At 55.7% G+C, this 22,546-nt stretch overlaps 2 protein-coding genes across 3 annotated transcripts in view; one reads left to right on the plus strand and one right to left on the minus strand.

Annotated features, from left to right (window-relative positions):
* EPG5 (ectopic P-granules 5 autophagy tethering factor) overlaps positions 1 to 6,409 on the plus strand; it is a 104,980-nt gene extending 98,571 nt beyond the window's left edge. For both annotated transcript variants that reach the window (XM_080821012.1, XM_080821013.1), the window contains exon 44: positions 1,901 to 6,409. In XM_080821012.1, the coding sequence (XP_080677138.1) occupies positions 1,901 to 2,083 (183 nt within the window). In that variant the 3' untranslated portion in view covers positions 2,084 to 6,409. The remainder of the gene's footprint in view (positions 1 to 1,900) is intronic.
* Positions 6,410 to 9,625: 3,216 nt separating this feature from the next.
* SIGLEC15 (sialic acid binding Ig like lectin 15) lies at positions 9,626 to 21,853 on the minus strand (the record flags this gene model as incomplete). Its single annotated transcript, XM_080821605.1, has 6 exons — positions 9,626 to 9,707; positions 11,396 to 11,426; positions 12,591 to 12,971; positions 14,035 to 14,418; positions 14,803 to 14,862; positions 21,802 to 21,853. 6 exons carry the CDS (start codon positions 21,851 to 21,853, stop codon positions 9,626 to 9,628), a joined length of 990 nt encoding a protein of 329 aa, XP_080677731.1.
* Between the last annotated feature and the right edge of the window lie 693 nt (positions 21,854 to 22,546).

The following is a 22,546-nucleotide window of genomic DNA, read 5'->3' on the forward strand; positions in this document are numbered from 1 at the left end:
TGTTTTGACCTGGAAACGGGCTGGCGGAGTGCATACAGAGGTGTCTCAGATAAAATGATGGCTTGCATTCATGAGTCCTCACTGCGTGGCAGGCCCTGGTATGTGTTCGCTCACTTGCTAGAACCTTGTAACCTTGTAACCAGCCTGGACAATAGGGACGGTTTCTCTCCTGGTTGTGTGATAGGGAAGGGGAGCGGAGAGGGGCGGGTGTGCTAACTTGTGAGTGCTGGGCCGGGGCTCACTCGGTGGCTCAGTCTTTTTTTTTTTTTTTTTTTTTTTTTTAAGATTTATTTATTTATTTATTTGTCAGAGAGAGAGAGAGAGGAGCGAGAGTGAGCACAAGCAGACAGAGTGGCAGGCAAAGGGAGAAGCAGGACCCCTGCTGAGCAAGGAGCCCGATGTGGGACTCGATCCCAGGGCGCTGGGATCATGACCTGAGCCGAAGGCAGCTGCTTAACCAACTGAGCCACCCAGGCGTCCCGTCGGTGGCTCAGTCTTACCCCCTTCGCGCTCTGCAGGCCTCTGGGGGAACAGTAAGCGCCTGAACCCCCAGCTCCTTGTCTGCGGCCTTGCAGTGTCCAAGCTAGCCAGGTGCCGGGTGATGTCTTAACTCCTGAGAGCAGGTGTCCAGCCGTCCAGTCAGCAGGGGCTTCACAGGCTTCTCGGTCTATATAATAATAGGCCTATGCACTACCTGGACTGACCCAACTGCTATCTGAGTCCCTAAAGCCGTCTGTGAGCCAGGCTGAACTGCCACAGGTGGGTGGGTGATCTCCCGAGGGCCGGTTGTGAAGTCAGCATGACGCGTTTCCGGGTGTATTTGAGCCATCTAATGCTGTCCTGTGGCTAGCGGGGCCCCGAGCCTTGCCTGTCTGCGGGCATGCCGTTAGAGCGACAACTGCCACCTGTCCCCATTGATCCCTGTTCTTAGGTTGAACTCTCTTCACACAGCAGTTCGTTGGTACCTAAATCTCTCCAGTTTATTTTCCACTCTGTGACTTCTGTGTTCGACCCCCTGGCCACTTATTTCTAAGCTGCCCGTTCATTTACCATCCTCGAAATCTCCCTCCTTGTTTACTGAGCCAAGCAAATTCCACCATTTAATCTCTGTTCTCTGGCACAGCAGTCCCCATAGCTGAGGGAGGACATGGGGGATCTTTATGGCCACAGTCAGCATCCTGGGTGTGGAGGAACTTGTATATTTTTCCAATTTTGTTTTCTCCAAATATAGTCTTTTTCTCTTCTCCCACTATGAAGGAAAGAAATTTTAAAATTATGGAATTAAAGAATGTAAAGAGGGGCATGGGAGCACCTGTGTGCTTGTTTCTGGCAGGCAGAGCCAGAGGAACTTGATCTGTGCTTTATTGACCGATAGAACCACCTTATTGTTTATCCTCAGCAGCACTTAGACGCTCGTTTCTTTTGGATTTCATACAGTTCGTTTAATATGACATGATTTTACAACCTAAGAGCAAACCCAACGGCAAATCAAACATTGCACAGGCCATTGGCCCTTGGGATTTCTGGTTCGGACTCTGGGAAGGAGGAGGGGCAGCAGGTGGTCTGGTGGGGAGGGCTCTGCTTGCAACGGCGTGAAGGAGGACCAGGCAGTAGCCAGCCTGCCTGCCGCAGGGGCTCTCTGTGGGGAATGGTTGGGAAACAGCACAGGCCAGGAGGAGGATGGAGGGCTGGATGTGGTGGAAGGTGGCCGAAGCCAGACATACTTGAATTGCTGGCTTCCTTCCACCGTGGTTAGTCGGTGCCTGCCTCTGGGACTTCTACTCCTAGTTGTGTAGGCCTTCAGGGGGCTCACAGTTGTACCAGGTAATGGCACTTGTGCTGCCCCTGTGGGAGTCGCGTTAACATGCGTCTATGCGGTTAACACTCTTGTGTCTTTTAGGCTCTGACCGCGCTTGAATCCTTGCCATCAAGCAAGCAGTATGTTGACTACCAGGATCAGATCTCACAGGCTGCACAATTCATAAAGCATCCTGGCCATTGCCTCCAAGATGGGAAAAGCTTCCTGGCTCTTCTCGTTAATGGTCTCTATCCGGAAGTGCATTACTTGGACAACATACGATAGTAACACCAAGTATCTCAAGAAACCCTGTTGCTGTTTATGTTTACATTTAACTTTGCTGTTGCACAAGTAACTTCGCTCAGTCTCACTGCAGAGCTCAGTTTGGCCAATGAGTTAGTTGACTGAGATGCAAGTCGGGAGGCACTAGATACTTCTGTTGTACATGCACGTGTGTGTGTGTGTGTGTGTGTGTGTGTGTGTGTGTGTGTGTTCGTGTGTTCTTCATTCTTGAAACCTCCTGGGGCCCTTTTAGTGTTGATGTTCACCCGACAGGAGTAACTTCTCGAGTCCCACTTGGGCACAGAACCACTCTCAGCAGCTGGATCCCCAGTCACCTCCCAGGAGTCCGCATGGGGCTCTTGTGTCTCCATTTCTGTCTTCCCTGTTTTATTTAAATCTCAAGACTGCTGTGCCAGATCTCACCAATTTGGGAATCATGTAGAACCCTCACTTTTGAATCCCATTTTTGCTCCTTCGGGGTAAAAGAAGCTTTGAAAATTTCTGCATTTCTCCCATGGGGGGATATACACCAGCTTACAAGTAGGACTTCCCTCAGAATGGAGAGAATGCTGAATTAAAGTGAGTCATTATCTGAAATGGGGCCACTTGATCCTGATTGTAGTGGACAGTAGAGATGGTGACAAGTCCATTTCCATCCAGCCATGGTCCTCTTGGGGAAGGAGACGTCCCGCCAACTGAGGTGGCACGCTGGCTGCGTGTTTTGTGTGACTCTCATGGGGGAGAGAGTGTGCTCACTGTAGATGTAATCCCTGTGGAGCCTACCCCGGCCCATGCCCTCTTTCACGTCACTTCCTCTGTCCCTGTAGACATCAGAGTTCGCAACTCTTGTTAGACACCAGGCTTGAAATCGGAAGGCCTTGCTCTCTAGAGAGAGAGAGAGGGAGTCAGAGCTTGACACTCTGGTCCCTGCGTGTTTCTTCATCCACGTTTAAACTCAGATGAAGTTCACACACCTGCTGAAGCACTTGTCCATGGAAACTTGGCTTTTCCCTGTAGCCTGTGCCCTCTGTTGTTGGTAACAGTTCACTCATTACCAGTGCCTGTCTGTGGCGTGGCCTTGTTCTGTCGCCAGCTTCTTGCGCTCGTCATTTCCCCCCTGGAATGAACAGTTTGACTTTTGTCTTCCTAATTCTCTTGGCTCAGAATTGATTTTGTTTGTTCAGCTTGCATAATAGGTCTTCTGTTCATGGGTTACTTATAACTCAAGGTTATTTACCTAAAAGTACCTGAACTGAGAGCTCTTAGCAGGGGGTAGGGATCTAGGTTAACCGAGTGATAATCTCTTTTCAGATGTCCTTAGCGTGCTTCCCCCAACATATGGAAGTGTGCAGGAGCTGTTCCTCATTTCAGACTTCCCCAGTCGGACAGAGCACTTCTGCCTCACAGAGACAGTCCCCATGTGTGTAGGTCACAGGCTGGCTGTCTCAGAAGGGCACGTCACAGAGCTAGCCTGGCTTTTGCGTGTCTCCATTTTCAACATCAGGCAGCTTCCCCGTGCTGTGTCAGAAAGTGTTAGAGGCTGAGAGCAGTTCTGTGGCCGATTTGGCCACACAGATTTTATGACAGGACGGGCTTTTTGTGCTCTTTTCTCTGAGGAAGCTGTAATTATTGATACCCTAGAATGTGAAAATTTTGAGTGACAGTATGTACATTTTAAAGAAAATTATGATTAACCTATTAATTTTTGAAGGTTTGTAATATTTATAATGTGGTTGGTCTGTAAAAATTACAAAAAATAAAATCAATCTCTTGTTGTAGTTGGCAAGAATATGAATTTTAGGGACCTCACGCTGTCTTGTCAAATATTTCAGTTACAGTTGATGCACTTTTATGCCCGATGTCCTCTGTTTTATCTGACACTGGAACTTGATTATCAGAGGTGGTCTGTGAAAGTGTCTCCTCCCTGATTCGTGCGGGCTTAGCAACAGTGGGAGCTCAGCTCACCAAGGAGCCTCCTCGGAGCAGCTCTGGGCCGAGAAAGTGCTTTGAAGACAGGTCAGAAGGTGGCAACACTGCTGTGGCCTCCTGGTGCAGAATAGACCAGCCTCCTGCTTGGCTTTCGGGGCTAATGCGCCTTTGCTGCCCAAAGTAGTCGGCCTCCCCAGCGCGCAGGGCCGGTTTCGGAGATGGTTCCCCGTGCTGTGCGCGGCTGTCGGGATCCTGCGGGACCCAGGCCTCCCGCACCTGCCCCGGCGCCACCTGCTTCAGACAGGGACGTCTCGCAGCTTCCTGGCTGACGACAGGCACCTGCCCTGCTGCTGCTCCCTGTCTCCCCGCGCTCTGCAGCACACGGAGGATGGTCAGAGAGGCACCCTCGGTCTCCCCACTCCTGGCTCCCACGCCTAGCCATGACGAGTGAGCACGGCGGGAAGCTGGGAGGTGCAGACGCTGACAGGAGGTTGTGCAGCTGTGTCTGCTCAGCCTGACGGAGGAGTCAGGACCTGCCCAGCATGTTCCCCAAGCTCCTGGGCGCGCAGAGAACCTCGTCATCTATTTGGGGCTCAGTCACATCTGCTTCCTGGGGTTGCCGGAGTCGCTCAGCTCTGAGGCGAACCCCTGGAGTAGCCTAACCTCACCTGAACCAGGTGCCAACCCCATTCTTCCCGGTCGGTGCCTGAAGTCAGTGTGTCCACGCTGTCCAAGGCAGTGTGTTCATGCCCTTTCTTCCTTTTGAGTGAAGGTGATACACAGTTTTCTACTGGGATTCTCATACTAAGGTTAATGATTTCTCTGGGAGCAGGAAGCAAATGCTGTAGAATCGTGACTTTTAAAGTCACATTAGGACAAAGGGACATTAGGGCTCATCTGGTCCCACTTCTCATTCAGCAGGGATCCCCAGCGCTTCTCCAGCCTCCCCGCCTGACCCCCTTCCTGCCTCTCCTCTGCCCTTTACCCCCACCGCACCCCAGCCAGTAGTCCCGCCCCTCGTGGGCAAGCCCAGGTGGCCAGTGGCCAGCTATCTCTAGTTCTGTTTTATGTTGTGCCAAAACTGTCCTGATAACACTGGTAACGGTTGGGCTGAAGCAAGCCAGGCCGGGGCTGCTTGCCTATTCTTCAGACAAATCTTCCAACATCTCCAGACCTCATCACACCTCTGACCCCACCCGTCCACCTCTTAGTCTTCAGGCTAAATGCTCAGTGCCTTCCGTTGGCCCTCTAACCCCCAACGTCTAACAGGGCTGCTCTTTGGGAAAAGTGCCCAAGTTAGCCTGTGGTACTCCAAAAGGGCCGTGTCCATGAGTAGCAGGGCCAGGACTCGAGACACATGAGGCTCCAAGGGCACAAACCGGAGGCATGCACGTGCAGGGTCTGGGGAGTACGCTTGCTTCCGTTCGTGCCCTCCGCCCGGCCCCTGCCCTGGGGGTCAGTCACAGCAGCGAGGACCCAGCAGCCCAGTCCGATCCCCAGGGGCCATGAATGGCATCGCTTCTCAGCAGCCCCATGATTGGCACATTCAGTTCGTGACGAATTCACACGCCAGACTGTGGTCTAACGTCATTTCCTTCTAAAGACTGGTCTCGCCTGTCTGCATGATAGGCTTCTACCAAGGCTTTGCACACATCCTTCAAAACTGCTCTTCATTTTGGACCAAGTTTATGGTTTATTTGGAGGTAGTAGCTGAATTTTTTTCTGCCCAGCTAACTTTGTCTTACTAAACAAAATGCAGAGTATGATGTTGGAAACAAACATGTTGCTTTTTTTCTTGTTTTTTGAAAGTATCCTCAGACTGGTCTTATGTTTGAATCTGGGTTGAGCTGGATAAAGTTCTTGGCTTACAGCCAGGTGCTCATAACTGACCTTGTTCTGGTCCGTGGTGATCCTTACAGAGCCACCAATTGTCCTGTAGAAGCTATAGTCGATGCTTCCTCCAGGCCGGACAGGTTCCTGATTTCTGATGAGAATAACTTGAAAAATAAAGTTAAACTACTGACCCTGTTTTGGGGTAATGAGATCACTTAAGGAATGAATGTTGTTTATTGTAACTTTTATTTTTTAATGTACAGGTGTTATGTGTCTGAGCACTGAAGGTTACCATTTATTTTTCTTTCAATGGCTTAAAATCACTGATGGGGCAACAAGTACTTCCTAATTGTATTTTACCCTTTCCTTCCCACATGTCTAGTGTGGCCTTTAAAAACCACGACTTATTTGGTCATTACATGTGCAATATTCACTTCTTACTCATTGTTCAGCATTTTCCATGCTTGTACAAAGGATGAGTTTTTATATAATGTTGAGAAACAGGGAGAAATGAGAATTGGTTTAAGTAAAATTCTGCAAATAAACCAGATTCAAATTTAATTTACATGTGGTGGTCATGTCTCGTTTTTCCACAAGTTGGTTGGCAGGTCTTTTCATCCAGAAATCACACTAAGAAAAACGTAACTTAGAAAGCTGGTAATGGGTAGAATGATATATTGTGACAAGTTGCCACACCGCACACATGGCCTCTAGTTTCAAAGAGAATCTAATGTTGGGGGTTTAAGGACTGGCATCGACAAGGGGCCCCCTGGTGATCCCAGAGGATTCAGGAGAGCCCTGAGTCTGTGATGTGGTTGTGTCCTGGACCCTGGCCAGAGACAACAAGCTAAAAAAGACATTTTGAGAACTGGGTAAATACGACTGTGGCCTGTAAGGCAGTATTCAGTTACTGTTAATTTTCTCCAGTGTGATAATGGCATTAGAGTTACGGAGGAGCGTGTTCCCATTCTCTGGAGATGCCGCTGACGTGGTTGAAGTACTGTGATGTGTCGAATGGTTTACTCTTGAACGGTTCAGCCAAACACGTGCATGTGCACACACATGCACACACACACGTGCGTGTGTGCACATTAGCTAATATGGCAAAATGATGGAACTGTTGAATGTAGGTGGTGGGTATCTGGACGATCATCTTTTCAGCTGTGTGTGTGCTCACGCATGCAAGTTCGAAAATGATCGTAATACAAAGTTGGGGCCAAATCACACGGGCATTTGTTTAAAATTCGAGCGCCCACCCTCAGAGCCCACTTTTAGGAGGCCCAGGGGGCACTCAGAATAGGGATGTGAGCAAGCTCCCCAGGTGTTTATGAACCCCCAGAAACCATGGCAGAAACACTGCTCGGGTAAACCCCAGTGGGTTTCCACTGGGGAGTGGAAACCCCAGTCCAAGAGTGTGGTGCATCTGGGGCAGGTGCAGGCAGCCCCCTGGGCCTTGCAGGAAGTCAGCACCGCGCTGGGCTGCGTGGGCGCTCCGTCTGCCTTCTGCTTCTCAGCCCTGTCGAGGGCAGCGCTGGCCACCCTGTGGGAGGCTCTTCTTGCTGCAGCCCTCACTCCCGCCACCTGGCCTCTGCCCTCGTGTTCCAGCAACTTTCAGCTGCATCAATACCATGCCGTGTCCGACCACCCGGCCTTTGCTCAGACTGTCCCTTCTGCTTGGAATCATCTTTGTTCTTACCTTCCAATTTACATCCTCCCCCTTGTAGTACCATCTCCATGTCCCCTCCTCCAGGAAGCCTTCCCAGGACTGGGTTAGTCATCCTTTGTGCTCCCATAGTGCCTTCAGCATACTGTTGCCCTTACATGATTTTCCACCTACTGGTCTTTCGCTCCCTAACGCGAGAAATCCTGGGGAGTCTTACTGTGGAGCCCTCAGGGCTGTTCCCCCTGTTTCTGTTACCTGATTCCTGGTACAGTGTCGGGTTTCACGTGGCTAGTTCTGAGTCCTGCTCTCAAGTGGGAGACCCTCTAGTGCTTTCTTTTTATCTCCAACCCAACAAGCCACAACAAGAGATGGTGGATCCTGGGGGGCCCGGGGCCCGGAGTAAGTGCAAGGAGCACAGCTCCAATGCCCGGTCATGACGGGCCTCACTTCGCTGACAGTAAGCCCCGACTGTTCTCAGCCACTGTAACCAGGGGGCTTGTTGGTGAGCACCACACAATCGAGTCCAGATGGACTGATATACACACCTTACTCATTCCTGTCCAAACACCTGGCCCGATTCCTAGCACCAAACAGATCCCTAACAAATAACTCTGCCATGTTTTTTCTCGGCTGCAAAACAGGCCTCGAAGTCTATGGGGATATTTCAAGACGCACCACCCCGTGTCCCTCGCTGATTCCCTGGTGACACGGGACCCTCCATGGAGATGTCCACCGTATCCTTGTACGAGGAAGTGCAAATGCCAGTGCATTTTTGGCAGTTTAAACAGACTCCCAGATGGGTCCCATGTTAACTCAGAGCTAGTGACACCTGCTTGCCCTGGCCATGGCTCTGGTGAGCAAGGGTGCCCCATCACCCACTGCTCTTTACCTTGTGAAGATCCCTGAACTTCAGGCCACCTCCCCAGAGAGCATCGGCTGGGGCCCTTCCCTGCTCTGGGTTTCCAGCCTAGCTTTGGGAAAAGCTCCGAGGGAAAGAAAGTCTGTCCCCATCGCCTCTTCAGTCCCCTAACCCTATGGCCCCTTGGTCTTGCCAGCTTGCCCAGGTTTCAAGCACACCTCCTCCCCCGTACCCAGGCCCCAAGGACCGCGGGAGCTAAAACGTGTAGCACCCCACAAAATCAGTCTGGGAGACTTCGGGCACCCATGCGGGGGGGCCTGCAGCTCATAGGGAGAGGTCACCGCGGCAGCAGCCATAGCCGTGGGGCCATCCAACCCAGACCAGCCCCTCCACCCTCTCAGCATTTGGTCCTTGAGGACAGTGGATCCCAGATACAGGGAGAGGATGGTTGTTTCACTTCCTTTCCGCAGGGGTCCCAGCTCAGGGCATTGCAGAGCAACGGATGGGGTAAGAGGTGGGCAGAGTGTGGGGGGCAGTCACAGAGGAGATCCTGGGAGGCAGGAGTACCAGGCTTCTCCTCACAGCTGAGTGGACGTTCCTGGGACCACAGGTTTACACAGCCCCAGCCTCAGAAGCCCCGGCCCCAGGCTGGCTCTCTGGAATCCTTGTTCTCAGCCAGGCTGGTGTGGGGCCCCACTTGTCCAAGAACTCTCCGCACGTCCCGAGGGTGCCTCCAAGGAGGAGCCCATGACCCCCTCCCATCCGTACATGGCTCTGTACTTCCCAAAGTCCCTTTCCTCTGTTATTTCCTCCGATCTTGACAGGCCGAGTGGCCAGGAGGGAAGGATACTATTGTCCATGCTCACGAGTAGCTGAACTGAGACCCCCAGAGGTGGAAAGAGTACCCAGGTCCACACAGCGAGTCCAAGCCTGGGAGACCCTCTGACCAGTGTCTGGCCTGTCTTACCAGGACGTTCTACGTAGGAAAGGGTGAGAGTTTGTGAGTTTCATGCTGGAGCTCACACACACACACTCAAAACGCTGGTCCCACTGTCATAAATATCATGGGGGCTCTGGGACAGACATCATTGTAGGAGACCACTGAGCCTCTGTGAGCAAGGTCTTGACACCCTTTGTGGGAGGTCGCCCAGTCTCGGGCTGCCCACGAGGCTGGGAGCCAGGAAGGCCCGTCCCAGCCAAGCCCCGCCTTGGCCTCTGCTCCTCAAGAGGTACGAGTGGATGCCAGCGGCCAAGGGGCTCCTCATGGTACACACGTGGCTGCTGGCAGGTCCCGAGGTCTCATCTGGCTCAAATTCTCATAGTTGGACTCCTGAGCCTGGGGCCTGTGGATGGAGAAAGTGGGTTGACCCCCCAGTGCACAAATGGGGATACGCCAACTGCCCAAACCATGCCCCGGCAACGGGCAGGAAGGAGAGTTGAAATGGGAGCCCGGCCTAGACCCAACAGAGTGTGGGGACTGACTAAGGTTGGAGAGAGGGCAGCGGCGGCATCTGCGGAGCAGGGAGGAGGCCTCCGTGTGGAGGACGGCCTCCTGGAGCCCAGAGGCACTGTCTTCTGGAGGGGATCTCATCGGTGGCATCAACAGACATCCTTGTGCCTGGCGCCCTCCACACTCATCTCGCCAGGCATGGCCTCCTGAGTTCCAGCTGCTCCCCGATTCCTCCCCCCCGGGACGTCTTACCACCGGTCTCAGACGGACCTGTGAGGTCTTGCGTCCCCTCCTCCCTGTCGTCGTCATCTCAGTCAGCGGCACCAAACCAGGGCTCCCTGGCTGCCTCCCTCGTTCGTGCTGCCCACCCGGGGCCCTGCTCAGCCCTGCCTTCTGTCTGCCCCACCCCTCCGCCTCCTTCCGAGCAGCCGGGCCAGCCTCCGCCTTGGCCAGCAGCCTCCTGGAAAGTCTCCGGGCCCCCACTCTTGTTCGGATGGGGCCCCCCGGGTGCTTCCCATCACCACTCAGTGACTTCCCATCGGCCCCTTCGCAGGTGGCTCCTGAGCCTGTGACCCACCCAGTGGCCGCCTTCCTCCCCGGGGCTCTGCTGCGTGGCCCTGTTCACTTTCCTCACAGCTCATACTTTAGAATCGACAAAGACCTTGTTTATGTGTTTATTAAATTCTCCACGTTAAAATGTGAGCTTCCTGAAGCTGGGGGGTTTCGCTGTAGTGTGAGCACCCAACTCAGTGTCTGGTACACGGCAGTTTCTCCGTAAATGCTTGAGCCCTCAGCTCTGATTTAGGTGTCTCAGTGAGCTCGTGAGTTAGCAACACAGAGGGACACTGCACAGGTTCTCAAGAACGTAGGGGACAGCTGAACAGGCAGCTAGAGAGAGGGGCCTGGGCCGGTTGTGTGGCTGGTCAAGCCTTTAGGGCACGGACAGGGACAGTTGGGAACGCCTGGGCTTGTCCAATAAGCCCTGTTCTGCCTCCCTACGCCCCTGTCCCCCAGGCACCCTGCCCGGGGTCAGTGAACTGGAGTCTTTCTTCCACGCAGACCTTCACTTGAACAGACATGGAGAGAAAAGGGGAGCCTGGACAGCCGGGCCAGCACGTTCTAGCTTAAACCCTCTGAACGTCTAACGACATTTTGTTTGCAAAGCCTTCGGCTCTGGGGGAGAATGAGTACCCCAAACTGGCTTTTGTGTGAGTCTGCTTGTTCTAGAATGCTGGGGAGCCCAAGAGGAAACCCAGCCTCAAGGAATCACATCTAGGTGAGGATGTAAGACGGAAAAATGGCCCTTCAGCACCTCACACGCCAGTGTGAGGCCCAGACTGTAAGTGCTGGGGGAGGGGTGGGTGGGGAGGTCCCCGGTGGCCTGGTCTGGCCAAAAAGGACTTGAGAGACTGAAGAGCAGGACTTTGGGAGGCTGCGGGGGAGGTCAGAACCCCGATGGAGCCCTAGACCCCAGCCCTGACCCTCTGCCTGGTCTTTCTCCTTATGCCGCGAGCCCCAAGAACCCTGAGTGCCTGGGCCAGTGGGGCCTTAGCCCGGGGTGGGCAAAGGCAGGGTACTCACCGTGGTGGGGTGTCCGGGGCGACTGGGTGCTCTGTGTGAGGGACAGAGAGAGAGACAGAGAGAAAGAAGGGGGCGGCATGAATCTCCATGGTAGCCTCAGGCCACAGGCCCTGCTGTCCGCTCCACCCCACCACGGAAAGTGGTCCGAAGGGACACGCGACAAACACTAGGTAGCGGGGTACGAAGTGTCCTTAGAGATGACCGGGAGTTACTGATGAGAATTCCAGAGGGAGGAGCGGCCCAGCAGAAAAACCCGCCTTTCTGAGGACCGAGGTGCCCAGAACGCTTGGTGGATCTGAAGAACCGACAAGAAAAGACAAGACGGCGAAGCCACAGCAAAGGCCACAGCTGGGGCAGCTGTGACTAATTTTGGATTTCGTCCCAGGAGAGTGTGAGGCGGGTGCTGCTGACCTGGATGGTCTGAGGGGCTCTGGGAAGCCCCTGCCTAGTGCATGATCCTGTTTCCCATCCAGCTCTGCGAGAGCCACGTGCAGTGAGCGGCGGGTCCCAAGGACACCCTGCTGGCTCATACACACACACTCCCGCACCTGCCGAACCCTGGGCTACCAACACCATCAGCTCCCTGCCCCTGTTCCTGATCCAACCGTCCCTGTACTTGTAAGGCCGTCCCTCCTGGCCTAGCCGGACGTCCCACAAGAATGAGGCCTCTGTGGCACCTGGGCTCCAGGACAGCCCTGCTCCCCGCAGACTGCAATCCCAATCCCTCGCTTACTCCCCAGCATCCCATTCAAGGGCCCAGCTTATTCATCTCTGCCTTCTGAGCACCTACACAGCACACAGTAGGTCCTCAGGGTGCTTACTGCAACACAAGGGAATGCTGCTATTTGGGAAGGTCTATGTGGAAGGGCCAGGGAGGAGTCATTTGGGGGGGTGGGGGGAAGGGCGGGAGCTGAGGTTTTTGGGTCTCTATCTCTGCGTCTCTAGGCTAGAGGCAAGTTCCTTCACTCCTCTGACCTCAGCTTCCTTAGTGTAAAATGAACTCCTGCTGGTTCCCCCCTCCTGAGCTCTATGTAGGGAGAGATTCGAGAAAGCGAGATGAGGCACGGGCTGGGGGCGGGGGCGGCACAAAGTGTGTTGGGGCTGAGTCCCGCCGCCAGGTGGTCGCCAGGCGGTCTTACCTGGGCGGAGAGCCCCCGCCCACCCCTCGCCCCCACCCTGCCGGGGGTGCGCTCACCTAGGCGGCGGCGGGCTGCAGCGCGGGCGGCCAGAATGCCGAGCAGCAGCAGCGCCTTGAGGCCGAGCGCGCCGAGCGGGAGGGCGAGGGCCGGGGCCGCGGAGGCGCCGTGGAATCGGAACAGGTAGACGCTGGCCTCCGCGCGGCCCAGGCTGTTGGAGGCCGTGCACGTGTAGCGGCCGTCGTGGGCCAGCGCGGACAGTTCGGCTGTCACCTGGTGGCCGTGACCCTGGCCCGGGCCCGGCACGGCGGCCGAGCCGTTGCCCATGGCCGGGCCGGACCAGTCCAGGGCGGGCGGCGGCTCCCCTTCGGCGGTGCAGAGCGCGCGGAAGGCGTGCGCCGGGCCGGGCAGCACCGACAGGTTGACGATCCGCGGGGCGGCTGCGGGGGGCGACGGGATGGAGGGGGGCGGGGGAGAAAGAGAACTGTGGTCAGAGAAGCGGCGGGGAAGGGCGAGGGCAAAGGGGGGACCCCTCTCAGTCCCTTTCAGTCACCAAGAGATTTGGGGCGGGCGGCGCAGAGAGGAGGGAGTAGGCGCTCTAGCGCCACGGTGCCAAGGTCCCCATAGAGATGTGGCCTTGGGCAAGTTATTCAGAAGCTCCGTGCCTCAGTTTCTTCATGCGTAAAATGGGGATCACTTACCTTATGGGGTCGTTGAGAAGATTTGGCAAGTTAATACATGTGAGGTGCTTGGATTGGGGCCTGGCTCATAGCAAATGCTCACTCAATGGTCGTTACTGTGGCTGTAGCTCAGGGCTGGGGACTGTCTGCTGGTAGGCTTTCAAGGGCACTTCCCACTCCCAGACACCCTCACCAAGATCTAGAGTTGAATGTCTGGGTCTATGGCAGGGCAGCACAGGCCCTGGGAAGAAACTGACATGCACTTGGAGAGGCGGCCCAGCCAGCCCAAGGGCGCATGCAAAGTGCTGGGCCGAGTGGAACCCAGAATGAGATCCTCACAGCAGGGAAGGCTAGGATTTTAAAAAGTTCCCCAGCTCATTCCAGTGCGCAGCCAGAGTGGAGAACCACTGCTCTAGGGACCAGGGACCCTGGTTCCCACTTTTTTAGGGTCTAGCAAAGTACTGTGCACCTGGTGGCTCCCTGGGCATCTCTCTGGCGGGCTGTGTGTGCCCTTCAGTGCACAAAGCATACATACCACGGTGGCCCTTGCCATTACTGTTCAACTCGTGTCCCTTCCCCTAGACTGAGAGCTACTGGGGCCCATTCCCCGGACACCACTCAGTTCTTCTTGGGGCCAGCATTCTGCACTTTTAGCAAGTTCCTGGGCGGCCCGCATCCATCTCCAGGTGTGCGGCCCCCTGCCCTGGTGCTGTGCGTCGCCCCCCTCTCCACGCCCGTGGAGGAAGCTGTGCGGGCGCCCGGAGGCCCCGGGGACACGGCGGGAAGGCGGGCCGGAGGCGGGCGGGAAGGGCGCGGCGCTCACCGGTCACGCGGAGCCGGATGCCGTGGCGGCTCTCGTAGCGGTCGTGGACGTCGCCGGCGAACTCCACGCGGCAGAAGTAGCGGCCATCGTCGGCCAGGGCGAGGCGCTCGACACGCAGCGACAGGTCGTTGCGGCGCGGGTTGCCCAGCAGCCGGAAGCGGCCGTGCAGGCTCAGCGCCGTCTGGCAGAGCTCGCTGCCCCGCGCCGCCGCGCACCGGAACACCTGCGGGCCCGCGTAGGCCTCGCCCGCGCGCCAGATGGCCGTGAGCGGCCCGTCGTAGTGGCGGTGCGGGTGCGTGAAGGTGCAGGGCAGCACGGCCGCCTCGCCCGCCGCCGCGCTCACCTCGGCCGGAACCTGCATGGACCAGCGCTGCGCCGGCGCACCTGCGGGCGGCCGGGAGCGTCAGCGGACTCTGGGGGAACCCCTCGCTGGGGAGCCTGGAACCCGCAGGACTCAGGGAGCACCCCGGGGGGGCCTGGAAACCCCAGGATTTCAGGAAGCATCTCCCCTGTGGAGGCCCAGAAACCCACCGTGTGACTCGAGAGGCACCCCCCGGGATCTTGACTCCCATGACTCCCAAGGGGCCTGGCCCCTCTCCGCCCATCTCTGGGAGTATTTGCTTCATTCGGGGAGGTCCCACCTACAGGCCCATCAACCCCAAACTCTTTCCCAACCCCTGCCCTGCTGCAGACAAGCCCCAGGATCCGTGGTTACCACACAGCCCCAAGCACCCCCCCTCTCACGATGGTGAAAATAAAAACACTTACTATGCACCTCTGTGTTCAGCAAGTTTCCTGTAGTCTCTCTTTTGGTTCTCACAAACGATCCTAGATGGAAGCACAGTTATCCTCGAGTTACATGTAAGAAACTGAGGCACGGAGAAGTTGAGTAAGTGAGTAAGATCACACAGCCAGGAGGAGGCACAGCCAGCTTTCAGACAGGACTGCCTGACTCCAAGGAGCCCAGCGCTCCCCGTTAACAGAAGGGAAAGAGGCGTCAGCGAGGGATGGTAGGTTCCGAACTTAATGTGTTGAGCTGATGGATGAGGTCCCTTTAGAATTCAGGTCAACCCGGAAGGGCTTCCCAAAGCCAGACAGGGAGCTAAGAGCCCACAAGTGGTAGATCTTCGTGCTGTGTTCTTGCTCTGGGCTTACTTTCCTCACCCCTTGTGCTGTGGGCCTCTGAAGTATGGTTGAGCTGAGCTCTGGAAGCTGTGCTCTGCCTCCAGCTCCAAGATGCCTGGAGAGCCCCTGTCCCTGTCGTCCCATGCGTGTGCTGCTTTGGGGAGGGGGTGAGCAGGTGGGTGAGGGGGGATGTTAGGGCTGGGCCTCGGAGGACCAGGCTCGGTGGGGGTGGTGTCTCCCTGAGGAGGGAGGACAGGCTGGTAGGTCTGCCCAGCTAGAACCCCAAATGCGGTTCCCAAAAGGGATCTTGAGAGGGAATAATATAGCTGCTCTTGTATTTCCTGAGAGCTTTGTAATTCACACGGTTCTTTTATATACATCCTGTCACATGACCCCCAAGACACTCTGGGGGAGAAAGGCAGGGGGATATTATTATAGCTCAGAAAACGGAGGTCCAGAGTCACACAGACAGAAGATGGGAGAAACCCAGCTTTCCTGACTCCACGTTCAGTGCTCTTTACTTATTGGGTATACGTCGTGCCTTGGGTAGGAATCTCCTCAGCCCGCAGCCGCTGATCACCCATCCTCCAAGGAGCCTACCCCGGCGATGAGTTATCTACAGGTGATCACAATCCTCCCGTATAGAATCAACATCTATCACTACTCACATGACCACGTTGTTCTTGGGAGCACGCACATTCCCTCGCAGTGAGGGCCCTTCTGGGACCCATCCTGGCTATCATAGACCCATTAAGCCTTCCCTTCTCTGGTGGAAGTCCCAGGCCCTCCCCTGCCTCTCCCCTTCTTCACTGCCTGCTTCGTGCTCTCTCTGCAGCATAGTTGCCTGAGCTGGGGCCTCCAGGTATGTGCCCCGTGTGTGTTGTGGGTGTGTGCCACAGGTGTGTGCTGCGGGTGTGTGCCTCGGATGTGTGCCTCAGGTATGCCTCGGGTGTGTGCCACGGGTGTGTGCCATGGCTGTGTGCCACAGGGGTGTGCACAGGTGTGCGCCACAGGTGTGTGCTGCACTAGCAGCGTGGGGGTACGAATTGGGTTATGTGAGCTCTGCTTCATATAAAACCACACTTTGGGCTTAGGCCAAGCTTGCCATCAGGTAAAACCACGAGTTCTATTTTCACACAATGTGCTTGTAAGCCAACTCTTGTTTCTGCAGGACAAGTGAATTATGCTTTTGACCCGAAGTGGAGGACATGACATTTATCTCCAGTTAAGAGCTTGTTTGTTCAGTTGTTAATAATCAAAGGGCCTGGTTTTAAATTTGAGAAACCCTTTCTGAAGCTTTTGCTGGTTTACTCAGCACTTCCAGGTGCAGAAAGTGTTTCCCCTCTCTTGAGGCTCAGCCTGTGCCTCAGTTTCCCTACACTTCCCAACTTCTGTAACCTCATGCTCCTCTGACCTCCTGCATCTTGCAGGCGTCCTGGAGCCAGGTGCCGATCCTCCCAGGTAGGTTTTGCTATTGTGCACTCATCGATGAGCAAACACATATCAGACACGGTCCCACTCTAAGCCAGGCACTTGGATACAAGCCAGGGTTACAAAGATCAATCGGATGGCTTATCAGCCTGCCGGAGCTCACCACTCAGAAAGGGAGACAGATCTGTGAACATAATTACACTGCAGCCTGCCAGATCCACTATTGAGGGACACCGACAATGTTTCCTTTGTCCGAACAAGATTCCTGGCACATTTCACTCACCACCTCCCTCCCAGCCAGCCCCAAGCCTCTGCTGAGTTGTCCTCCAGAGGGAGGCATTCCCCAAAACCCCCAGCCTGGGTCTGGCATCCTTCCCCTGTGCCCCAGGGCTGAAAGACGTACTTTCTCCATGTGGGCATGGACTAGTCAACCGTGTGTCTTGCCCAGGCACCCAGAAGCTCTGCAGGGCAGATCTGTGGTCATATTTGTGTTGTTACTGTCTCACCAGGCACTTGCCACGTAGTAATCGCTGTTGAATTGCTGTCATAGGGCAGAAGGGAGGGTGACCAGGCTGGCAGGGGAGGGTGGTGGGGGCTGGGGGAAGAGGTATGCAAATATTAGGCAGGGAATGCTTGGAGGGAGAGAGGAGGCATTCTTTCGGCGGAGCCTTGAGAACGGAGTGGGATTTGCCAAACCCTGGCATAGACTGAAGGTGCTCTGAGTGAAGGCGGCAGGTGGGCAAGACCACAGAGGCAAGGATGTCCGCATCGGGGGACAGGGCATGCCCAGATAATGGGGCCAGAGTACACAGTGCTTTGGGTGCTCACTGGGAGACAGTCCTCATATCATTTCATGTGCATAACAGCCCCATGAGGGACTGGCAATAGCCCCTTTTGGAGAAGGGAGGACAGAGGCTCAGAGAGGCAACGTGACTGTTGCAAGTTCATCTGACCAACCAGAGCAGAGCCGAGGCTTCCCCTTCCGTGGTTCCTGTTCCTACTTTGTCCCCTGTGCTGTGTTGCCCCAGAATGACAGCCCAGTTTGGAAACATCCTGAAGTGTGATACAAATGGTAGGCCTCCCCCCAACCCCTCCCTCTCCCTGGAGGCTTCTGCTGTAGGAGCTGAGCGGGCACACAGAGGCGCTTTGAGCCGGTCGTAAGATCTTGGCTTCTGTCGGGGGGGATTTGTGTTTCCTGTTTACCTGCTGGATGGTGTTTCAAGAGGCCAGCGCCTGGACTCCCCCTTACACGGAGACTTTGGACACAGGGTGAGGGTGGGAGGTCCCAGCAGGGATTGCCCTGGGGAGCAAACGCATGTGCTTTGGCAGGAACCCAAGCTCCCAGCACCTTGTGACATGTGTCGCTCCCTCCAGCAGCTCTTGCCCATATTTAACACAAGGGCGGGGATACTCTTGGACTGAAACCTTGGCCCCTGGTTGTAGAGTCTCTGACCTCGCTGCCTGGGGACCGTTAAACCTCCAGGGTCAACAGGAAACCCAGACTCTTCTTGCTGTCGAGTACACCGCCACTCCATGGTGGCTCCGCCTTCCAGCTTTGGCACAGCAGGACCTGGGGGACAGTCTCACTTGTGCTCATTCTTTCCCTGACTTTTATGAGCACCTGGTCTGAGCCTGGCACTGTTCTAGGCTCCTTTGCTTACTTACTGGGGGATCTTTGGGCAGGTTACTTAATATCCCAGGTGTTGGGTTCCTCTGCTGCCAAATGGGGCACCTAATACCTTCCTCACGGGCTTGAGGGTTGAGCGAAGCCACATGTAGCTTGCCCAGCAAATGCTCGATGCACGTTAGCCCCTGCTCCCGCCAGCCCAGCAGAGGGAGTGTGGCTGCAAGGGAGCGGGGTGGGGGTACCGAGCAGTGGTAGGGAGGTGCTCTGGGCATACATCTCGAGGTGATGCAGCAGGGGTGAAGACGTGGTACCTTGACATCGCACCTTTTGTAGCTCACGTTGGCATCTTAGATCAGAGGGGCAGTCACAGCTGACTGTGGTCTGGGGCTAGTGTAGGCCACGGGGTGCTCTCCCCAGAGTGCCCACTTAGCTCATCTCTGTCCATGTTCCTCTCAGCCTTCTCAGGGCCCTGCTTCCCGCCTGTCCTCCTCTGCCCCAGCTAGGACTTCTCAGCCCACGCTGCTGGCCACAGGAGCCATCAGGAGCAGAAGCAGCATCCTGGCTCATGAAACTCTCCCATTTGTTTCCTTCGGGACCCATGACAGCAGGCCATCTCCTCCCTGGCCTTTCCCTGCACCCCCTGCCCCCAGCGCTCCCCTGTACCCCCATGAGCTAGGGCGACTGCTGTGATTTGTCTTGCCTTTTGGTTTGTTTTTTGGCTGTGGTTCCAAATTCCTCTGAGCCAGGCTGTGCTCCGGGCTCACCACCACTGCACACAGGTGGTAGAAAAGGTGGGCCTTGCCCTCGGGAGACTCCAGCGGTTCAGTCCAGGCTGTGACACCCCAGAAAAGTCACCTGACTCCCATGGGCCTCCTTAAAGTAGGGACAAGGGTCCTCACTTGTAGAGCTGTGGTGGAGAGTGAACAAGCTGCTTGTCAAGGCTGACACAGAAGTTCTTGAGGATGATCGCTACTGTGACACCTCCACCTGCTTCTCGGAGGGCTGTGGACCAGCTGCAGCCTTGTCCACGGTCACCCAAGCAGTCAGAGCTCCCAGACCATTGTTCTTCCCACCTGCCTGTTCCCTGGCATCTCCAGCTTTCTAGGAGCAGATGCGTGGGGAGCCAGAGAGGAAAGACAAGAGAGAGTGTGCATGAGCCCCTGGGAGATTTGGGGCTGCCCCAGGGCACTGGGTGCTGGGGGGGTGGGTGGCATCAGTATGAAGGAGAAAGGCACAAGAGGTAGAAGGGGGTTTCCTGGACGAATTCCTCCCACTTCACTTTTGCCCCGGTCCTCTGCTCAGAGATGTGTTTGGGGAGGAGACTGGGACTTCGGGCACCGGCTCAGGAAGCCCCAGGGTTCCCACATTGCAGCCAACACCACGCTGGTCCTCCATCGTCCTGTCTAGGCCCGCTGTCCCATGGAGCAGCTCACAGGCAAACGTCTCCAGGGGGGTTTCAGAAAGCGGGATCCCCTCACCTAGATCCTGGACCTCTCGGGGTAGCAGTGAAGACGCTGCCAGCATGAGAAAAAGTGATCTCCCCAAGAAGCCTCAGCCTCCCTGGGTAAATCTGACCCACAGCGGGAGTGCTTGTGTGGTTTGGGTTTTGTTCTGGGACACGTGACTGCTCAGGCTTCCTCTAAGTCTTTTTGTCTTTAACTGATTCATAGCAGCTGACCCTCAACCGGAGGAAAGAAATCAACCCAAACCACCTCCCACCCCCACCTCGCCTCTCTCCAGGGTATGTGACTTCAGCAAGATTTCCCTGTCATTTATTGCACAATCACTCAGCCCTAGAACTGGGCTGGCAGGCTTTTATCCACGATCTAATCGTCCTTCACAATACCCCACCAGGCGCCAGCATCCCCACTTTACTGATGCTCTGAGGAGTTAGGCCACCTGCCCAGGGCCACACAGCTAGTAAATAGCAAAGCCGGGATTCAAAGGTGTATGTTACGTTGACACTCATGTCTGAACCGCTCTCTTACCAGCCCCGGGTCCGGGCGGGGTCCCCTCCTCCAGCCCCCATTGTCTAAGTGGGGCCCAAACCTAAATCATCCCAGAAAGTCAGCGGAGTTACGTCACTCTGGGAAAGGAGAGCCTCCCCCCTCGTCGCCCCCACCACTGGGTGTGTGGTGGGACAGGCGGCAACATGGGGTGGGGGCCGTGGGGGCCCGGTCTGGAGCCGCATATCCACCCACACCCCTCATGGGGTCCCTCTGAGCCTCTGTTGTCTCATCAGAGAAAAGGGAATAGAGTAGTTCCTTTCTCAGTCAGTTCCGTTGCTTACGTGCGGTTCTAATTAAAGAGCCCAGCTCTTCTAAGAGCCGTCTGTAGGCGGTTGCTGCAATTATCCAGACCAGACCTGACCTGTGTTGTCAGGACACAGGACGCTGCCTGTGTTGAATGCTCCGCTCCAGAGGAAGGAGAAGGAGCTAAGGGTGGGAGTTTATCATCCAGTCGTGGAGACAGGACCCCAGACGAGGAACATGGACTAACTCAGAGCACCATGATGCCAGTGAAGTCACCATGCTGCGCGTGATGGCCCTGGCCCCGCTGGTGGGGGCACTGATGCCGAGTCCGGGGGGCCCAGTCACGGGAGGGGCCAGAGCTCAGAGGATGGCCTCTGTCATTTATCCTGATTGCCCCCAACTACCTCATGCCTCAGAATGACCCGAGAGACGGGGCCTCGGTGGCACAGTTGGTTATGTGTCCCACTTTTGCTTTTGGCTCAGATCTGATCTCAGGGTTGTGAGACTGAGTGCGCTCGGCGCAGAGTCTGCTGGAGTTTCTCTGTCCCCCTCTCCCCAAAATAAATAAACAAATACATCTTAAAAAAAAAAAAAGTGACCTGAGAAGACGTTTGAACATGCAGACTCCCGAGCCCTGCTGCCTGATACTCTCCTTCTGCAGGTCTGGCGAAGAGCCAAAGGAACTGCATTTAGGTGAATGGTCCTCTCGCCACCCAAATTCTCAGGCAGTTGGTCCCCAACCAAAACACTGTTCCTGGGGACATCAAGTCACTGAGCTGAGTGACCAATGGCGTTGTCACTTAAGCCCGCTGCTGAATCCCATTCAGCCCTTGGGGTTCCCACTGGGTGCTCAGGGTGCCCTCTCTCACTTGCCCCGTGCCCCGTGGGAAATCACCCCCACCCTTACCCCAAACCATCGCGTGCCTCCTCCCCTCCACTCTGGGCTGTGCCCATCGAGACATACAGCACTTGGAGGACCACAACCCCCAAAGTCCCTCAGAGCCTGGACTGTCCTCTCCCGAGCTTGTCTGTCACCTCCCTGGATCCTCACGGCGGGGGCGAGCAGGGGGCCTTTCTACAGGTGGGGCCACGGAAGCCCCGAGAAGTCAGAGGATTGCCCCAGGTCACTGGAAACCGAAGGCAAAACCCGGGCTTGAACTTCTGACTTCCATGGCCTCCGCTTCCTGGAGTGTACCGCTCTCCCCCTCCGCAGGCCTGGAGGCTCTGGGTGAACCCAGCTGCCCCAGGTGCGAGGAGAGAAGACCGTCCCTGCGTTTTGTGAGCATCTATTCTGTTCTGAGTGTGGGCCAGAGAGAATAGTGGCAGACTCACCCATCGGGAGGATGCCCACCAGGACGGCCAGGAGTCCGATGGACCGGTCCATGTTGTAAGCATCTGAAGACCCCAGGCCAGCCCCGCGCTAGGCTCGGCCACCAGGGAGAGACCTCTCTGGTGAGGCTGTGGGAGAAGGCAGGGGAGGGATGGGCGGTGTGCCCAGGTCTGTACCCCTACTGGGCTCCAGGCATGGGAGGAACTGGGGAGACGTGGTCAGGCGGCCTGGTTATGATTCGATGAGGCCCGTGGGGTTTAGTCATGTGGAAAACTAACAGGGGAACCACTCGGATGATTTTCCAGGACAGGAAACAGAGAAGTACACGAGGAAGATGAAGGGTCCTTTCCATGGCCTCTGGTCCCTTTGGAAAAACTGCTGTTCTTACGGTGCCCGCCTTCCCCGCCTCCTTCCCTCCCTCCCCCCTCCCTTCTTTCTTTCCTTCCTTCCTTCCTTCCTTCCTTCCTTCCTTCCTTCCTTCCCTCTTTACCTTCCTGCATTTTTAATGTGCCAGTATAGGTTTTCTTTTTTCATTTCTTTTTTTTCTTTTTCTTTTTTTTTCCCAGAGAAAGAGAGAGAGGGAGACAGTGTGCTCCGGAGAAGGGGTTCAGAGGTGGGTCTCACAGTGGAACTCAAGCTCACCACCCTGAGATCATGACCTGAGCCAAAATCAAGAGTCTGAGGCTTAACCAACTGTACCACCCAGGCGCTCCCAGTGTGGGTTTTCATTTTGATGAAGCTGTCTTA

This window comes from Martes martes (genome assembly GCF_963455335.1).
Source record: "Martes martes genome assembly, chromosome: 13".
Lineage (NCBI taxonomy): Eukaryota > Metazoa > Chordata > Mammalia > Carnivora > Mustelidae > Martes > Martes martes.